The sequence below is a fragment of the Trachypithecus francoisi genome, unplaced genomic scaffold (assembly GCF_009764315.1).
Source record: "Trachypithecus francoisi isolate TF-2019V2 unplaced genomic scaffold, Tfra_2.0 Lachesis_group3, whole genome shotgun sequence".
Lineage (NCBI taxonomy): Eukaryota > Metazoa > Chordata > Mammalia > Primates > Cercopithecidae > Trachypithecus > Trachypithecus francoisi.
In genome coordinates, this window is record NW_022681468.1 from 74,921,587 (window position 1) to 74,941,402 (window position 19,816).

The following is a 19,816-nucleotide window of genomic DNA, read 5'->3' on the forward strand; positions in this document are numbered from 1 at the left end:
GCCTCAGTCTCCCGAGTAGCTGGGACTACAGGCGCCCGCCACCTCGCCCGGCTAGTTTTTTGCATTTTTTAGTAGAGACGGGGTTTCACCGTGTTAGCCAGGATGGTCTCGATCTCCTGACCTCGTGATCCGCCCGTCTCGGCCTCCCAAAGTGCTGGGATTACAGGCTTGAGCCGCCGGGCCCGGCCTAAAGATGTTTTTAAATCAAGAAAACATTCTGGATTCTAGCATATGTTTGTGGGGCCTGGATGCTAGCCTCTATTTCTGCCTCACAAGAGTATAAAGTAGAGACCCCAGCCTGCTCTCGCTTGTCTCCCCAGGCACGTAGGTGGGACATCCCAGCTACCAGCCCAGCCTTCCTATCATTCCTGCCCCTAGTCTTGGGGTGAAGGTTGAGGAGAGGCTTGCAGAGGCCGTGGCGGCAGGCTCTGGGATATCTACGGACCTTATAAATTCTAGGGGCCCAGGAAGTCAGAGGATGGTCAACCAGTGGACAGGGAGGGCTGGTGGCCAACTGCCCCATGATGGGGAAGGGGTGCTGGCGAAGCAGAGACAGAGTGGGCCCTCTACAGCATAGGGCCCGAGGAGCCCCTGACTGTCCAGGCCTGAAGGCTGTACTGCTGCATTCCATTCTAGCCGAAATAAACTAAGTCTTTGGGCCTCTTTAAAGGCATCAAATACTGAAAAGGCTGTGGAGGTTTTCTGTACCTTCATGCGCAGAGCAGGTATGCACCAATTTGAAGAGTAGTTGGTGTGTCTCCCATACTGTGCTGTTCATCGGTGCCATCCCCTGTCTATTCAGTAGATGGGGGTGGTGGAGGCAGCTCCTTTGAATTATGAACTGTCTGGAGAAAAGCAAGCCTGCTGGGGCTCCAGGGCTGAGCATATTTTGGGAAGTTCATCAATTGATTCCTAAAAAAACCACCTTAATTCATAAAATTTGAAGTCTTAAATAAATCTACCAAGGTATGTGATGGGGGCAAACTCTCCCTATAGAAACAGGCTTCCCGAATCTTCAGGCCTCACTGCAGCCGGGCGGGTGGAGTGGAACTGAAGAGTGCACAGGAGTGTATTCATAGCACGTGAATGATTTAGGTCACTGACAGGCTTGGTCCCGAGGGGGCAGCCCGCCCCACCTGACACCACTGCACCAGAGGGTTTCCACTAACTGGAAGACTTTCAGCAAGCCAGAGTTGCTGTCCTGATTTCTTATGCTTAGGTCATTTCTTTTTAAAATCCAATCTGTCTTGCTCTGTGATGTCAGCCTTACTAGAAGTAGAACAAGTCCATACTAGGGAGAAATGTAAATGGTGCACTGTATTTCTCCAAGTCTAACTGTACAGGTTCTCGGAAACTTCCCTAGCCTTAAAAAATCAGGGGGGAAGCCTCTGGAGAAAAAGAGGGGGCTTCCTGGGAATTTATGAGATTTTGACTTCCTTCTCCTGTGCCAAAACCAAGTTTTAACTCACATCTGTCCTATGTGGGCTGACAAGGAGGGCTTTCTTAAGCCTGAGCAAACACAAACAAGATTATGTACTGTTAGCAGTCAAAGGACCAAATCTAGGTTGCCATTATAGCAGTTTGCTTGTTTTCAACCTTTTAAGGCCTAAGGGAGCTTTCCTGGCAGAGTGGATATAAGCATTGCTGGCTGCTCCAGTAGGTGCCTGGCTACATGCTACCACACAGTGATGCAGGATGTCTACACCCCTCCCCAGATGGAGCAGGAACTGCAGCTGAGCCTCAATAAGGTCCCCTTGTCTTTCTGCTGTGTAACAGTCTGCAGAGGTCCTCCTTGGACATGTGATGGTTAAAAAGGACTACGTATGAAGCAGAGAAGAGTCATGGGTTTTTAATTAGATATTTTTCAGATGGCTAAGGGTGGTAATCTTTTAAGAACGTCAACACTTTGGGAGGCCAAGGCAGGAGGCTTGCTCCAGCCCAGAAGTTTGAGACAAGTCTGTGCAACAGAGTGAGACCCCATCTCCACAAAAAAATAAATTAAAAAAATTAGTCAGGCCTGGTGTTGGGTACCCATAGTCCCAGCTACTTGGGAGGCTGAGGTGGGAGGATCACTTGAGCCCAGGAGATCCAGGGTGTAGTGAGCCCTGATCGCACCTCTGCACTCCAGCCTGGGTGACAGAGCAAGAGCCTGTCTCAAAAAAAAAAAAAGGAAAAAAGTGTCAACAGAAAAGAGGGGGCGCATGCCCTTCTTTGCTTCCTGCTCCACTTTTAGACCACTGGAAGTACAAGTGAGATCAAATCTGGAGCAAAGATGTAAACTTCCAGGTCTAGAGAGACTTAGTTCCCTTCTCTAAATGATGTAAAATTCCTAATTTGCCAGATGGATATGCCTAAGTAATTCCTAAGGACATTAAATATATATAACTTGGTTAGAGAGGAAGAGAGGGTGAAAATGAAACCAGGTAAAATGAAGGGAAAATTGTGTATCTTGGTGTAAAATTGTAATTCAAACAAGAATGCTGGAGCTCATCACATAGACCTATACTACACACCAGAAGGCTACAAAGACAAGTATCCCCATCTTTATTTCTAGTAAACATCTAGTAAATATCCAACACATCAACACAACTCATCCAACTAGAACACATATCCCTTCACCTCTGATTCACGTTAACCCTCTCAATATCTAGTCTTGTAAGACTCTCTTCCTGTTTCAGATGTAAGGTAACTCAGCTCAGTTACCTAAAGTCATGGCAACATCAACTATTAAGGCTGAGCCGATGTTAAAGCTCTTCTAGTCTTCATTCTCTCATTTTAAGACGAGGGGGTTATCTATCTTGTCCAATGCACACAGCTAGTCAGTGGCAAGACCAAAAGTGCAAATTGAGTTCTCTACTCCCAGTGAAGTGTCTTTTAGGCCTTGCTATCTTCCTGATGACTGTTTAAATCAAAAAGCTTTTTGTCTACATGTACCTTGTTCAAGTAGGAAGAGATTTATTTTGAATTGCTTTGGATGGATTAATTCAGATAGAATATTACATGTTGAATAAAAACATACTGTAATATACAGACCATGCTGAATGAAAATACACCATAATATACAACATGGTCTGTATATCACGATACTTTTCATTCAGCATGCTAAAACCTATGAAGGGATCTATAATCCCTTCTAGGTCACAGTGATCATAGATTTGGGTCACTCACCACTAGAGGGCACTCAGATTTTCCCAGTTAGTTTACAGAGGCTTCCAATTACAGTGTACAAAATGAATTTTGTCAACACGGCGACATTTCCTATCAGTAATAACAAGTAAATAGCCATTTCCCCAGAAATATTAAGTGGATGCAAACATACTGGTTCTGGGCATTTATATAAGTGTATATATAAATTTATAAATTAGGCTGGGTGCGGTGGCTCACACCTGTAATCCTAGCACTTTGGGAGGCCGAGGCGGGCAGATCATCTGAGGTCAGGAGTTCAAAACCAACCTGGCCAACATGGTGAAACCCCGTCTCTATGAAAAAAAAAAAAAAATTAGCTGGGCATGATAGTGGGTGCTTGTAATCCCAGCTACTCAGGAGGCTGAGGCAGGAGAATCGCTTGAACCCAGAAGGCTGAAGGCTGCAGTGAGCCACAATCGTGCCACTGCACTCCAGTCTGGGTGACAGAGCGAGACTCTGTCTCCAACAAACAAACAAACAAAATATATAAATTAGACACACACACACACACACACACTCTTAAAAAAAAAACTTTTTTTGGCTGGGTGAGGTGGCTCACACCTGTAATCCCAGGACTTGGGGAGGCCGAGGCAGGCGGATCACCTGAGGTTGGGAGTTTGAGACCAGTCTGACCAACATGGAGAAATCCTGTCTCTACTAAAAATACAAAATTAGCCAGGCATGGTGGCACATGCCTGTAATCCCAGCTACTCAGGAGGCTGAGGCAGGATAATGGCTTGAACCTGGGAGGCAGAGGTTGCGGTGAGCCGAGATTACACCACTATATTCCAGCCTGGGCGACAAGAGCAAGACTTCCTCTCAAAAAAAATTTGCCATATATATATGGCCGGGCACAGTGGCTCATATATATATTATATATATATGATATATGATATCATATGATAATCCCAGCACTTTGGGAGGCCAAGGTGGGTGGATCACCTAAGGTCAGGAGTTCAAGACCAGCCTGGCCAACATGGTGAAACCCTGTGCCTACTAAAAATACAAATATCTCATTTATATATATGATATATATATGAGAAATATATATATATACACATATGATATATATCAGACACCATGCCCAGAACCAGTAGTTTTCCATCCACTTAATATTTCTGGCAAAATGTGGAAAAATGGCTGTGTGTTTATGCACGTACTCATACATACACACACATACAAATAAGTGTATGTATATATACACATAAACATATTGTTATACTTTGTATATAGTTATATTCTAATATATATAAATATTTATATATAACATTTGTTATAGTTAATTTACTATTTTAGATTGAAACTTGATGTGTTCTTCAAGGACTCAAGTGGTAGGTAGATTTTTGAAGTAAAAAATAAACTTCAAAGTTAGCTGGCCTCCCAAACACTGGCACAAAGCCTAAGGGCTCCTGCCAAAATCTGGGGGCCTGCAGTACTCTAAGCAAATCACGCTTGTTTTGAGGGTACTTGGATATTGTGATTTAAAAGAGACAGAAAAGGAGAAAAGGAGAAAAGGAGAACTTTCTCTGCTATCAAGGAAATGAATACATTTGATAGCAAGGATTACAAGCCAGGCAATTTCTTTAACCTTCCAGTTTATCAACACTGAAGGCCTTATTCTGGTCATGTAGGGCATTTCTAGATATTTATACCTGGAACCCTGGAAATCCACTTTCTGTAGGAGGACTAAACACTTTTTTGGCTGTGTTATTTAAATTTTGAAAATGCCTATTCCATATGCTTAAAGGAAATTAAATGAACAAATAGTAGCTATTAACTACTATGAGAGCGCTGTCCTGCCTGAAAAAAAAAAAAAATCTTAAGAATCAATCCCAGCACTTTGGGAGGCCAAGGTGGGTGGATCACCTGAGGTCAGGAGTTGGAGACCAGCCTGGCCAACATGGTGAAACCCCGTCCGTGTCTAATAAAAATACAAAAATTAGCTGGGCCTGGTGGTGGGCGCCTGTAATGCCTCAGGAGGCTAAGGCAGGAGAATCACTTGAACCCAAGAGGCAAAGGTTGAAGTGAGGTGGAAGTTGCAGTGGGCAGAGATTGCTCCATTGCACTCCAGCCTGGGCAAGAAGAGTGAAACTCCATCTCAAAAGAAAAAAAAAAAGAATTGTCTTGTTGAAGAAGGGTGACGAGGTAGGGGAGGAGTTCTGCAGAACACCCACACCTCCAGCTGTCTTGTCATGGTTGCTGGTGATGAACACTCTGGACTGCTGAATAGTTTTCCTGCTCCGTGGCACTTACCTGATAAGGACTAGAGTGCGCTTGCCAAGTACCGTGGAAAACAGTATTGAAAAAGGATACATCTAATTCACTCTGGAAGAGAGAAAAAGAGTGCAAGGGTGAGAACAAAGACATTGGGACCTGTTGCTCTTAGCAGAGTCAGACTGAAGAGGCTTCTGCATCCATAGCAGTGGCCTCTCCTACCTGCTTCTGGACTTGGAGGCCACAGCAGTCTGATTCTGCCAAGGCCCTGAGTTTGGGACTGTAATTTTTTTAAAAATAGGCTGTAGTTCAAAGGAATTTTACAGGCCAGTACCATTCATCTTTAGAAAGCAGAGGGAAAAAGAAACTAACTCAGCCTTTACAGATGTAGGTAATTTGATGTATCAGAGATGGTAACAATGTGACACATCTTTGAATCCACTAATGTTACTTCTAGGAGTTTATCCCAAGGAAAAAATTAGACAATGGCACAATCATATATGACAGGATATTCAGGGTAATGGTGCTTGTAATAGCGAATTATTGATAATAACCTAAATATCTATCAAGGAGGAGAACTAAGTAAACCGTAGCATATCCACAAATGACAATGTAGAAATATAAGTACTTACATATTGTTAAAAAAAAAGTTATAAAATGCATACATAGTATTATCCTATGTATGCATGTATACAGATCAAGATATATATGGTTATATAGCTACAGACAGACATAGAAACTCTAAAAGGAAATGTACCTAACAGCAGTTATCAGTAACTGATGGGCTTACTGATGATCTTCTTCTAACTTAAAAAAAAAATCTATTTTATTTATTTATTTCGAGAAAGTCTTTATATATTTTGAGTCAGTGTGTCACCCAGGCTGGAGTGCAGTCGCATGATCTTGGTTCATTGCAACCTCCACTTCCTGTGTTCAAGTGATCCTCCCACCTCTGCCTCCCAAGTAGCTGGGACTAGAGGTGTGCGCCACCACACCTGGCTAATTTTTGTATTTTTTTGTAGAGACGGGGTTTTGCCATGTTGCCCAGGCTGGCCTTGAACTCCTGAGCTCAAGCGATCCACCTGCCTCAGTCTCCCAAAGTGCTGGGATTATAGGTGTGAGTCATCATGCCTGGCCAAAAAAAACATTACTTTTTAAAGAGCAAGTTTTAGGTTCAGAGTAAAATTGAGGGGGAGGTACACAGACATCCCATCCCGTGTCCCTCTGAATGTGCAGCCTCCTCCTATGGTCAGCATTCCCCACCACAGTGGTACATTTGTTAAAAGTGACAAACCTACACCATTCTCACCCAAAGTCCACAGTTTACATTAGGGTTCACTCTGGTGTATGTTCTATAGGTTTAGACAAATGTATAATTACATGTATTCGCTTTCCTCTTTCTCTTTGCTTATATGTTTTAAAATTTTTAAAATAAAATAAAATACATATTTATATAGTGAAAAAAGTATGGAGGAAGAAAAAAGTAAAGAGAATTAAGTTCAAATATGAAAGGACTTAAGGTTTGTCAAATGAAGCACTGAAAATCCCCTGATATCACTTCTTCAACAGCAACAACCCTCACCTGTGGCAAAGCCGTGTCCTTTGAAGCTTACTGGGGTTGGCTTTTTGTTTTAAAAATGTGATGCTGGGATGCTTCTCTCAGCCTCAGACAGCATGAGACTGATCTCCAAATTTAAGATTTGGAAATTCTCGAAGATTAAAAATAGCCACAGAAAGAATGTTTAAAATTCACAAACCTAAAAATAAATCTTACATGACAAGGCTGTCGCTGTGAGGGGGACAGATCCTGTTTTCTTTCCCATAGTGTTCTTTTCCCTCTTCCTCTTCTTCTTTTTGCTATGGTTTGATCCTAAGCCAAGCTGTCCCTTAGTATCTACCGTCCAAGTCCTGCAGAATCACCTAACTGAAATTAAATTCTAATCTTTACTTTTGTGGTTTATGTGGTCACTGACTCTCCCTCAAATTATACCTATAATTCAGTAATATGCTATTTATTCTGTTACTGAATATAATAATAATAATTTTTAAAACCTTAGCAATGATAGTACTTGTACCCACTTTTTATTCTCCTAGTCTTAGAACATTATTATTTTGGGAAATTATATTCTTCTTGGTGGGTGTCACCTTGAAATGGCTAATCATAGTCAGCTCTGATCATAGACCCTGACTTGCAACTAGTCCGTCTGAACAAGAAAGTGGTCATCACAAGGTAAGCAGAAGTTAGAGCTATGCTGTCCAATATGGTAAACACCAGCCTCATGTGGAGATTTAAATTAAGTAAAATTAAAACTTCATTTCCTCAGTTATACTAACTGCATTTCAAGTGCTTAAGAGCCACATCTGGCTAATGCCTACTGTACTGGATGGCACAGGTACAGAACATTCCTATCTCTGCAGAAAGTTTTACTGAACAGTGCCGGTCTATGTCTTGCCAAGCAATCAACACAGGGATAGATTTTAAAGCCAGTCTCCATGTCCTCTGTCCTCTAAGGCCAGTCTCTGGAATGACCACCTCTTTGTCTCTTTCGGCTTTGGAAGGCACCAGCCCCTTCCTGGCCAGAGGCATCACCATATCACAGACCACTAGGCGTGTTCCCAACATCAACTCTTGAATCAAGAAAAGGCTGAGAGCAGCCAGGTGCGGTGGCTTACGCCTGTAATCCCAGCACTTTAGGAGGCCGAGGCAGGCGGATCAAGATGTAAGGAAATCAAGACCATCCTGGCCAACATGGTAAAACCCCGACTCTACTAAAAATACAAAAATTGGCCGGGCACGGTGGCTCAAGCCTGTAATCCTAGCACTTTGGGAGGCCGAGACGGGCAGATCACGAGGTCAGGAGATCGAGATCATCCTGGCTAACACGGTGACACTCTGTCTCTACTAAAAAAATACAACAAAAACTAGCTGGGCGAGGTGACAGGCGCCTATAGTCCCAACTACTCCGGAGGCTGAGGCAGGAGAATGGCCTAAACCCGGGAGGCAGAGCTTACAGTGAGCTGAGATCCGGCCACTGCACTCCAGCCTGGGCGACAGAGCGAGACTCTGTCGCCAAAAAAAAAAAATTACAAAAATTAGCTGGGTGTGGTGGCATGTGCCTGTAATCCCAGCTACTCGGGAGGCTGAGCAGGAGAACTGCTTGAACCAGGGAGTCGGAGGTTGCAGTGAGCCAAGATCGACAGAGCGAGACTCCATCTCAAAAAAAAAAAAAAAAAGAAAGAAAAAAACCAAAAACGCTTACAGCAAGCCTCATGCACTAAGGCAGTGATTACCAAAATTAAGCATGTATCAGTTTCACCTGGAAGCCTTCTTAAACCAGATTTCTGGGCCTCAACCTAGAGCTTCGGATGCAATGGTCTGGGGTAGGGCCCAGAATTTGAATTTCTAACAAGTCCTCAACTTATGCTAATGGTCCAGGAATCAGACTTTGAGAACGGTTGCACTAAGACGACGAAGACAGGCTAGCTGACTGTCCCATGAAGAAGGAGTTTGCCAAACCTCACTTCAGGCATTAGGAGGTGGGCTGAAGACATAACCTCCTAATCTGCGTTTTGCCCTTTCCGGGTTTTAGTGCACACAGTATTACTAATTAGGGAGTACATTCTGCTCACTGCCTCAGGAAGAAGCTTGGAAACAATTCCTTAATTGTTTTTATTTAAATGCGAAATGAAATAAAACAACTTTAAAAAATAAGCTTGCGCTAGCTGGGTGTGGTGGCTCACGCCTGTAATCCCAGCACTTTGGGAGGCTGAGGTGGGTGGATCACCTCAGGTTGGCAGTTCGAGACCAGCCTGACCAACATGGAAAAAGGAAAAACCTTGTCTCTACTAATAATACAAAAATTAGCCAGGTGTGGTGGCGCATGCCTGCAATCCCAGCTACTTGGGAGGCTGAGGCATGAGAATTGCTTGAACCTGGGAAGCGGAGGTTGTGGTGAGCCGAGATCACGTTATTGCACTCCAACCTGGGCAACAAGAGCAAAACTCCGTCTCAAAAAAAAAAAAGCTTATGCCACTGCTACTTCTCAAGAATATCTAACTAAAGCCCAGAAGGCCTATGGTAGCAAAGCAAAACATCTTTACTGACTCTTTTTTAAAAGACTGGTGAGTTTCAAACTTACTACAAAGCTACAGAAATCAAGAGTGTGCTACTGATGTAAGCTAGACATAGAGATCAATGCAACAAAAGTGAGAGGCCAGAAATAAACACGTACATTTATGGCCAATTGATTTACTGATAAGGGTGCCAAGACAATTCATTAGGGGAAAAGAACAGTCTTTTGAATAAATGATGTTGGAACAATTGATTCTTTACAAATGAACGGGAGAAAATATTTTCAAATCATGTATCTGATAAGGGACTTGTATTCAGAATATATAAAGAACTCCTGCAACTCAACAATAAGATAACAAATAATGCAATTTAAAAATGGGCAAAGGATTTGAGCAGACATTTCTCCCAAGAAGATAGACAAATGGCTAATATACATATGAAAAGATGCTCGACATCCTTATCCATTAGTGAAACACAAATGACACCTACAATTCATTGGCCTCTATACCACTTTACATCTACCGGGATGGCTATCATATAAAAGACAGGTAAGAACAAGTTTTGGTGAGGATGTGGAGAAACTGAAACCCTCATGCACTCCTGATGGGACTTTGAATCACACCAACACTTTGGAAAACAGTTTGGCAGTTCATCAAAATGCTAAACATGGAGTTACCACATCGCACTCCTAGGTAGCCCAAGAGAACTGAAAGCATGGTTCTATGCAAAAACGTGTCCACGAATGTTCATATAAGCGTTATTTACAATAGCCAAAAACTGGAAATAACTCAAATGTCTACCAACTGATGAATGGATAAAAAAATTTGGTATATCCATCCATACAATGGAATATCATCTGGCAAGAAAAAGGAAAGAAGTATTGATATGTGCTACAACATGGATGGATCTTGAAAACACTACACTCAATCCAAGAAGCCAGTCACACCAAAATCACATGTTGTACAATTATATTTATATGAAATATCTAGAACAGACAAATCTATAGAGACAGAAAGTAGATTAGATATATATCCAAAAGAAAGGAAATCAATGCATTGAAGAGATGTCTGCAGTCCAATGTTTATTGTAGCACTGTTCACAATAGCCAAAATATGGAATCAACCAAAGCACCCATCAATGAATGAATGGATAAAGAAAATATGGTATATATACACAATGGAATACTATTCAGCCATAAAAAAGAATTAAACCCTATCATTTGCAGAAACACATATGGAACTGAAGGTCATTATGTTAAGTGAAATAAGCCAGGCACAGAAAGACAAATATCACATGTTCTCATTCATGTGGGAAGTAAAAAAGTAGGTATCATAAAGATAGACAGTAAATTGGTGGTGACCAAAAGCTGGGAAAGGAAGAGGCAAAGAGGAAATGAAGAGAGGTAGATTAATGGGTGCAAATACACAATTAGATAGAAGAAATAAGACCTAGTGTTTGAGAAATCAGTAGCGTGACTATGGTAAACAATAATCTATTGTATATTTCAAAATAGCTAAGAGAATAATTCGAATGTTCCTAACATAAAGAAAATATAAATATTTAAGGTGATGGAGATCCTAATTACCCTGATTTGGTTTTTATACATTATATGAATGTATCAAATTATCACAAGTATCATGAAAATATCTACATCTCTTATGTATCAATATAAAAAATAAAAAACTCATCAAGAAAAAAGGATAGATCACTAGTTACCTGGTGTGTGTGGAGGGGGATAATGAGGGGAAGTGCTAATGGGTATGTTTCCTTGTCAAGTGATGAAATTTCCTAAAATCCTCCCACCTCATCCTCCTGAGTATCTGTCACTATAGGTGCTTGCCACCACACCCAGCTTTATTACATACGTTTATTTATTTATTTATTTTGAGACGGAGTCTCCCTCCCGGGTTCATGTCATTCTCCTGCCTCAGCCTCCCGGGTAGCTAGGACTATAGGCGTGGGCCATCACGCCCGGCTTTTTGTATTTTAGTAGAGAGGGGGTTTCACCATGTTAGCCAGGATGGTCTTGATCTCCTGACCTCGTGATCCGCCCGTCTCAGCCTCCCAAAGTGCTGGGATTACAGGCTTGAGCCACCGCACCTGGCTATAAGAGGGTTTTTTTGTTTTTTTTTCCAGTTATTTATAAAGATCTCAGGCATATATAGGCTTGTAATACTTTGGATAAACCAGCAGGAAAGATAAAGAAAATTTGGCATCACTTAAGTTTTAATTTTTACTTATTAAAACTCTGTATTAACACATGTTCTTGATATAGGTCCAAAGAGACTCAATTTCTGGCAAACTGGGTTGAGGAAGTAAACCATTTTTTAGCCATTAGACTTACCACTTGGCTGAAATACTCATCTAAAACTTCCACAAAGTTATGAATGAATTCATAAATAGCCATCTCGTTCTAAAATAAAAGAAGAAAGGTAGAATCAATTTTAGTATGGCCCTCATGTAAATCAGACATAGAACATCCCAGTCAGCTTCCAGCTTTTAGTGAACTGATAATATGAGGAAAGCAGCCTCCCACTGACAAATACTCGGAACAGTTCTATACTCACTTGTTTAAAAGATGCTTATCAATAGGGGAAATGTAGATAAACCTTAACCTCTAGGATTTTTTTTTTTGGCCAGGTTTAGTGGTTCATATCTGTAATCCTAGCAAGTTGGGAGGCCAAGGTGAGAGGATGGCTTGGGGCCAGAAGTTCAAGACCAGCCTAGGCAATATAGTGAGACTCTGTCTCCACAAAAAAATTTAAAAAACTAGCCAGGTGTGGTGTTGCATGCCTCTAGTCTCAGCTACTCATGGGGCTGAGGCAGAAGGATGGCTTGACCCCAGGAGCTCAAGGCTGCAGTAAGCTACGATGGCACCACTGTACTCCAGCCTGGGAAACAGAGCAAGGTCCTGTCTTAAAAAACAAAAAGGCCATGCGTGGTGGCTCACACCTGTAATCCCCACCACTTTGGGAGGACGAGGTGGGAGGATCACTTGAGCCCAGAAGTTCAAGACCAGCCTGGGCAACATAATGAGATCCCTTCTTTACAAAAAATAAAAAAATAGGCTGGGCGTAATGGCTCATGCCTGTAATCCTAGCACTTTGGGAGGCCGAGATGGGCAGATCACTTGAGGTCAGGAGCTCAAGACCAGCCTTGCCAACACAGTGAAACTTCGTCTCTACTAAAAATACAAAAATTAGCTGGGCATGGTGGCACACGCTTGTAATCCCAGCTACATGGGAGGCTGAGGCAGGAGAATTGCTTGAACCCAGGAGGAACACCTGAACCTGGCAGGCTGAGATTGAAGTGAGCCAAGATCGTGCCACTGTACTCCAACCTGAGTGACATAGCGAGACTCCGTCTCAAAAAAAAAAAAAAATAAACAAAAATAAATAAATAAATAAAGTAAAAATATCCAGATATCTTGGCATGAGCCTGTAGTCTTAGGTACTCAGGATCGTGATGCTGAGGTGGAAGGATTACTTCAGGCCAAGAGGTCAAGGCTGCAGTGAGAGGTGAAGGTGCCACTGCATTCTAGCCTGGGGGAGAGAGAGAGACCCCACCTTAAAAAACTTAGGCCGGGTGTGGTGGCTCACGCCTGTAATCCCAGCACAATGGGAGGCTGAGGCAGGTGGATCATGGGGTCAGGAGATCGAGATCATCCTGGCCAAAAGGTGAAACCCCGTCTCTACTAAGAATACAAAAATTAGCTGGGCGTGGTGGTGGGCACCTGTAGTCCTAGCTACTCGGGAGGCTGAGGCAGGAGAATCGCTTGAACCCAGGAGGCGGGGGTTGTAGTGAGCCGAGGTGGCACCACTGCACTCTAGCCTGGTGACAAGGTGAGACTGTCTCCAAAAGAATCTTTTTTTTGAAGTCTATGATAAATCTAGCCAGATTAAAATCTTAGTGTCTAGTATTTAGAGTTCTTAGCTCCATTTCCTGACTTTACCACAAATTGGCTTAAGCAATTGTTCAGGTTCTTCATGCCATCATTTTTCTATCTGTGGAGATGGGAAAACCACTTCAAAGTTTGGTTCATGGATAAAAAACAACGAATCAATATTTCAGCTAGATGTAAAACATCCTTTCAGGGATTCCATGTCCATAAGTACTATTGATCTGGGAGTGGCATTTGTGAAGGGGTGAACTAAATAAATTTGAGGGGATATAATCACAATACAATCATCTTTATAGTTTTCACTGGCTTTTGATATATCAGCCCATGTTTAATGCCAAAATCAGTTGGTCTCTATACTTATGAGCTGCTTCAATGTTCAAGAGAACAAGGGCAGGGCACTGGTATTGCTTACAACAGAAAAAGGCATTCTGTGGTTTGGGGCTTCTCTACTTTGCAAGCTCCTCATCTAATCCAAGAAACATCCTAGATATTTCTCTTCCACACAAGTTTCCTCATTCTTGCTAGAAACCAAGATCCTAGCCAGGCACAGTGGCCTGTGTCAGTATTCCCAGCTACTTGGGAGGCTAAGCCAGGAAGATCGCTTGAAGTCAGGAGTTCTAGACCAACCTGGGCAACATAGTGAGACCCCCATCTCTAAAAAAAATAAAAGCAAAAAAATTAGCTGGGCTTGGGAGTGTGAGCCTGTAGTCCCAGCTAGTCAGCTGGCTGAGAATGGGAAGATGCTTGAAACCAGGCATTCAAGGCTGCAATGAGCTATGACTGTGCCATTGCACGCTAGTCTGTCTCTTAAAAAAATAAAAATAAAAAAAATTAGGAGTCTGAGGTAGGCAGATCACGAGGTCAGGAAATCAAGACCATCTTGGCCAACATGGCGAATCCCCATCTCTACTACATACAAAAAATTAGCCAGGTGTGGTGGCACGTGCCTGTAATCCCAGCTACTTGGGAGGCTGAAGCAGAGGCATCGCTTGAACCTGGGAGGTGGAGGTTGCAGTGAGCTGAGATCGCGTCACTGTACTATAGCCTGGCAACAGGGCAAGACTCCATTAAAAAAAAAAAAAAAAGGCCGGGCGCGGTGGCTCAAGCCTGTAATCCCAGCACTTTGGGAGGCCGAGACGGGTGGATCACGAGGTCAGGAGATCGAGACCATCCTGGCTAACACGGTGAAACTCCGTCTCTACTAAAGATACAAAAACTAGCCGGGTGAGGTGGCGGGCGCCTGTAGTCCCAGCTACTCGGGAGGCTGAGGCAGGAGAATGGCGTAAACCCGGGAGGCGGAGCTTGCAGTGAGCTGAGATCCGGCCACTGCACTCCAGTCCGGGCGACAGAGCGAGACTCCGCCTCAAAAAAAAAAAAAAAATCAAGAGAGTCATAATTCTTAGGGAGGCAAGTGGAAAGAAATTCTTGCATTTTCCAAGGGCTCTTCTATTATCTTACCTCAGTGTCATTAACTCCAACCACAATGAAGAGAGCTGCATACTGCCGATATATCAGCTTAAAATCCTTATATTCAATGAAAGAGCACTAGACAAAACACAATGAGATATTAATTCCTGTTGTTGAGAGAGAGTTATTTAAAATGACATGCATAGGTTCTAGGTTCTGATTCATCTGACAAACATTCCTAGAAATATAAAATATTAAGATGTTACACAACCACTGGTGGCCTTCTCACAATATTCAGGGGCCCACTTGGAAGCATCTCTAGTGGAAACTGGAGAAGTCTTGGAAAAAAGTCTGAGTGGGAACACATGGGTTCCCACTTACACTCCTTCTCATTCCTTTGCTTGGCTCTGTGTGGAACTCAGCAGGCAAAGATAATGAATAATCAGCAAAGTGCCTCTGAAGTGAAAATAAGCAAACATGATAAAGAAGACTTTCTTCTCCTCACCTCCCCAAGACTTTTTTGGAAGCAATTAGATATTCTCGGTTTTGTACTATTTAATAGTCATTGAGGAGCCAAATACATTGTACAAACAAACAAAAATTGGTTGCTTTTTCCTAAACTCATGAAAAGAATCCATGTAGATTATTTTATAAATCATTTAAAGATGGCCTTTTTGTGGCAGATGCTAGACAAAATCTCGCATTGTAAACATTGCTTCATATGAATTACTAACTAGCCTGCCACCACTGACACATGGATAAAACTCCCTTCTCATTTATCCCTTTCCTATCGCCTTTGTACAAAGAGTTATGGGAAGGCGCTGAGTGGATGGGAGGTGGAGAGTGAGCAGAAGCACAGGGTTACTCTTCTTCTGGATTTTAGGGTGTGCTGGATGTGCTGCTCTTGGGTGCCCGGATGTACCTGGGAATGAAGCTACAAGTTTTGACCATGGAAATGCCTCTATGGGAAAGCCATCTGACAGTCTATAAAATGGAGGAATTTAGGTTTTTATTTAAAATTAGGATAAAGGTAATGAGTACAGAAGCATTCTGCAGCTTTTGGCTCACTGTAGAGCCAGTGTGATCTCTGCTCAGCTGGATCTTTCAAGGAAACACAACCTTTTTGAAAGAACTGAGGAACATTTTTCAAAGCCTCTCAGGAGTTTCTGACATTAAAAAAAAAGTATCAGAGCACCTCTATGGATAAAAACTAACCTGCTATTATGCTACATTGGTGCCTGATTATGCCAAAAGCCCAGTGGACTCCTTTTAAAATCTAAAATAATTTAGAATGCATCAAAAGTATCTAACAGTATATTCATTCCAAAGCTTTCGTTTCAAAGGGTAACCTATCAGTGAAAATGATATTTGAAATTGAGTGCCTGCATTCTGCAGAAAGGTTCAAACAGGAATGCTTCTAAGAGTATTTACTTTTACTTAAAGTATGTGGCTATTAACACAGCCCTTTAAAAGTTTCTGTTTCCATCTGACAACATGAAACAGTGTGTGCCATGGCAGGCCAAAGTAGTAATTCAAAGAGGAACTCTGAGATGTCCCAACTGAAAAATCAGTTTAGATGCCAGGGGAGACACATTTGTACCATGTTACTTTTGAGCACTGATGTAGCTTAATATTTTATGATTTAGCACTGGTGCTCACAGGCAGCCCACTGTGCAGTGAAATGGAGAACTGACAATAATTAAAATGCATGAGTTAAACAAGTTTTCTGATTTTCCCTCAGTTGTTGAGTAATGCCCAATAGATCTGGCAAGTTTAGGACCTGGATTAAGTAATTCTCTAAACAAAATTATTCATAAAAATTTTGTTCAAGGGGCCGGGCGTGGTGGCTCACGCCTGTAATCCCAGCACTTTGGGAGGCTAAGGCAGGTGGATCACTTGAGGTTGGGATTTCAAGACCAGCCTGACCAACATGGAGAAACCTCGTCTCTACTAAAAATACAAAATTAGCCGGTCATGGTGGCACATGCCTCTAATCTCAGCTACCTGGAAGGCTGAGGCAGGAGGAGAATCACTTGAACTTGGGAGGCAGAGGTTGCAGTGAGCCGAGATCATGCTGTTGCACTCCAGCCTGGGCAAAAGCAAAACTCTGTCTCAAAAAAAAAAAATTTTTTTTGTTCAAGGTATGAGCTAGGGAAAAAATTCTTTACAAAATGGACTCGGTTTTTGGCCAGGCACAGTGGCTCATGCCTGTAATCCCAGCACCAAGGCAGGCAGATCACTCGAGGTCAGGAGTTCGAGACCAGCATGACCAACATAGTGAAATCCCATCTCTACTAAAAATACAAAAATTAGCCGGGCGTGGTGGCACGCACCTGTAATCCCAGCTACTACTCAGGAGGCTGAGGCAGGAGGATCGCTTGAACCTGGGAGGCGGAGATTGCAGTGAGCCAAGATGGCGCCACTGCACTCCAGCCTGGGTGACAAAGCAAGACTCCGTCTCAAAAGACAAAACAAAAAAAATGGACTCAGTTTTAAAATTCCTATTTAACCTCCTTTTTTTTTGAGACAGAGTTTTGCTCGTCGCTCAGGCTGGAGTGCAGTGAAGCAGTCTTGGCTGACTGCAACCTCCACCTCCCATGTTCAAACAATTTTCCTGCCTCGGCCTCCCCAGTAGCTGGGACTACAGTTGTGCATAATTATGCCCAGCTAATTTTTTACTATATTGGCCAGGCTGGTCTCGAACTCCTGATCTCTGGTGATCCACCCGCTTCCGCCTCCCACAGTGCTGGGATTACAGGCGTGAGCCACTGCACCCAGCCTTAATCTCCATTTTGGAAGATGGATAAATTTGTTGTTTCATATGAATTTTTAATTTCCATTTTCCCTACCTAGATAATAAAATCAAACTTGTTTTTAAATCACTGGTTTCAGCATTATATTGGTGGTATATTTACAAAAATAATAAGCAGAATAAAACCACCCCATTTGAGAATAATATTATCCTCTGACATAAAATGGGTCTTCAGTATTTACCTCTATACCAATCATCTGATCTTCATTTTTTGGCTTATAGAAAGCTACCTGCTACAGGCACTCATGAGAGTTTCAGGGGCTGAATTCGTAAGAATGAAAAAAGAAGAGGTGTCTATTAGCAGAAGGAAATTTTATTGTCGTTTCCAAAGTGCATTGAGACAAATATGCTTACTTAAATAAGAACCCAAGATTCTTCCAGGTTTTCCTTGTTTTAATTTTCTTAAAGGGATGTAAAGAGAGCTATGCTTCTTTCAGTTTTTCATTTCACATCACTTCTTATTTTCCTTAGTAGCTATTGAAGGAATATAGATCAAAGGAAATGACGGCCCCTGAGACTCAGTAATAACAAATCTGCCAAGGCCGAGTTGAATGTAGAGATAAAGGAGAGGACCAGAGACTTACTTGTTCATTGGACCGAGAGAGACAGCTCTTTATGACTTCTGTTTCCAGAAGTGTACGCTTATTAATATCCACATGTTCATAGTACTTAGAAAGTCGAGTCTGCCCTTGTTTATTCACCATGAGGAAAAATTTTATCATTTTTCTTTCCTGGCCAGTATTTTTCCAAATATAGTTCAAAAGTTATGACAAGGGATGGCTGTAACTGGAACCTTGAAGACAAAAACAAACAAACAAACAAACAAAAACCCAGAAAGGCAAGATCAAATTTCTCAAAGAATTATATTAAATGTTTTATAGATAAACAGTAAAGGGCCGGGCGCGGGGGCTCAAGCCTGTAATCCCAGCACTTTGGGAGGCCGAGATGGGCGGATCACGAGGTCAGGAGATCGAGACCATCCTGGCTAACACAGTGACACCCCATCTCTACTAAAAATACAAAAACTAGCCAGGCAAGGTCGTGGGCGCCTGTAGTCCCAGCTACTCGGGAGGCTGAGGCAGGAGAATGTCCTAAACCCGGGAGGTGGAGCTTGCAGTGAGCTGAGATCCGGCCACTGCACTCCAGCCTGGGCGACAGAGCGAGACTCCGTCTCAAAAAAAAAAAAAAAGGCCGGGCGAGGTGGCTCAAGCCTGTAATCCCAGCACTTTGGGAGGCCGAGACGGGCGGATCACGAGGTCAAGAGATCGAGACCATCCTGGCTAACACGGTGAAACCCGTCTCTACTAAAAAAAATACAAAAATCTAGCCGGGCGAGGTGGCGGGCGCCTGTAGTCCCAGCTACTGTGGAGGCTGAGGCAGGAGAATGGCGTAAACCCGGGAGGCGGAGCTTGCAGTGAGCTGAGATCCGGCCACTGCACTCCAGCCCGGGCGACAGAGTGAGACTCCGTCTCAAAAAAAAAAAAAAAAAAAAAAAAAAGATAAACAGTAAATAAAGTAGTAGTAAATATCATCTAATAATATCAGTCTTCATTCCTATGAACTAATTGAGGTTTTAATAAATAAAAACCAATGATAAATTTTCATCAGTTATTCTCCAAAACAATTCTGAGCAACTGCAGTACTTCTGTTTATATTCATTCAATTTACTCATCTATTTTGCTTAACAATGACGTGTCGAGCACCAGAAGAATGGGGAGATGAAGTAGTAAGGACTTCTGATCTTCTGATTTTTATACCTAGCAAAGGTGCGAGGTAGGTAAACAACGGCAGTACAAGGTGATGAGTTATAACTGGGACAGGTCTGCTTCCATGGGTGTACAGAAGGGAGGGACAAGGAACGTCACAGGAGAGTGAAGAACTGCTTCCCAGAGAAGGGGCACTGATGTGAGGTCATGAAGAATGAGCTACAGGGGACGACTGAGGCAGAGAAAATCGGTATGAAAGCTCTGGAAAGTTCACTGGGGCTACAGTTCAGGGCGTGGGAAGAATAGTTGCTGGAAATTAAGCTACTCACATATGACAAAATTGGCTTTAGAAATCATGCTAAGGAATTTGGGCTTTATTTTATGGGCAATGGAGACAAGATCTATAGTAAAGCTTTTCTTTCCTTAGTGGTGGAAATAGTAGTGATATTAATTTATCAAATTCCTCTAGGCCCTATAACAAGCTCTCTAAGGTCCTATCCTGAGCAAGTCTCACAATT

General features: G+C 42.5%; 1 protein-coding gene across 4 annotated transcripts in view; it reads right to left on the reverse strand.

Moving 5' to 3' along the window:
* AP4S1 (adaptor related protein complex 4 subunit sigma 1) overlaps positions 1-19,816 on the reverse strand; it is a 98,656-nt gene that overhangs the window by 27,971 nt on the left and 50,869 nt on the right. Inside the window, exons 2-5 of one of the 4 annotated variants that reach the window (XM_033188348.1) lie at positions 18,177-18,385; positions 14,832-14,918; positions 11,817-11,885; positions 5,500-5,511 (exon numbers count right to left, since the gene is read on the reverse strand). In XM_033188348.1, the coding sequence (XP_033044239.1) occupies positions 5,500-5,511; positions 11,817-11,885; positions 14,832-14,918; positions 18,177-18,314 (306 nt within the window). In that variant the 5' untranslated portion in view covers positions 18,315-18,385. Of the gene's footprint in view, positions 1-5,499; positions 5,512-11,816; positions 11,886-14,831; positions 14,919-18,176; positions 18,387-19,816 lie in introns of all 4 variants that reach the window. The other 3 variants (XM_033188347.1, XM_033188349.1, XM_033188350.1) reach the window with 3 other exon arrangements.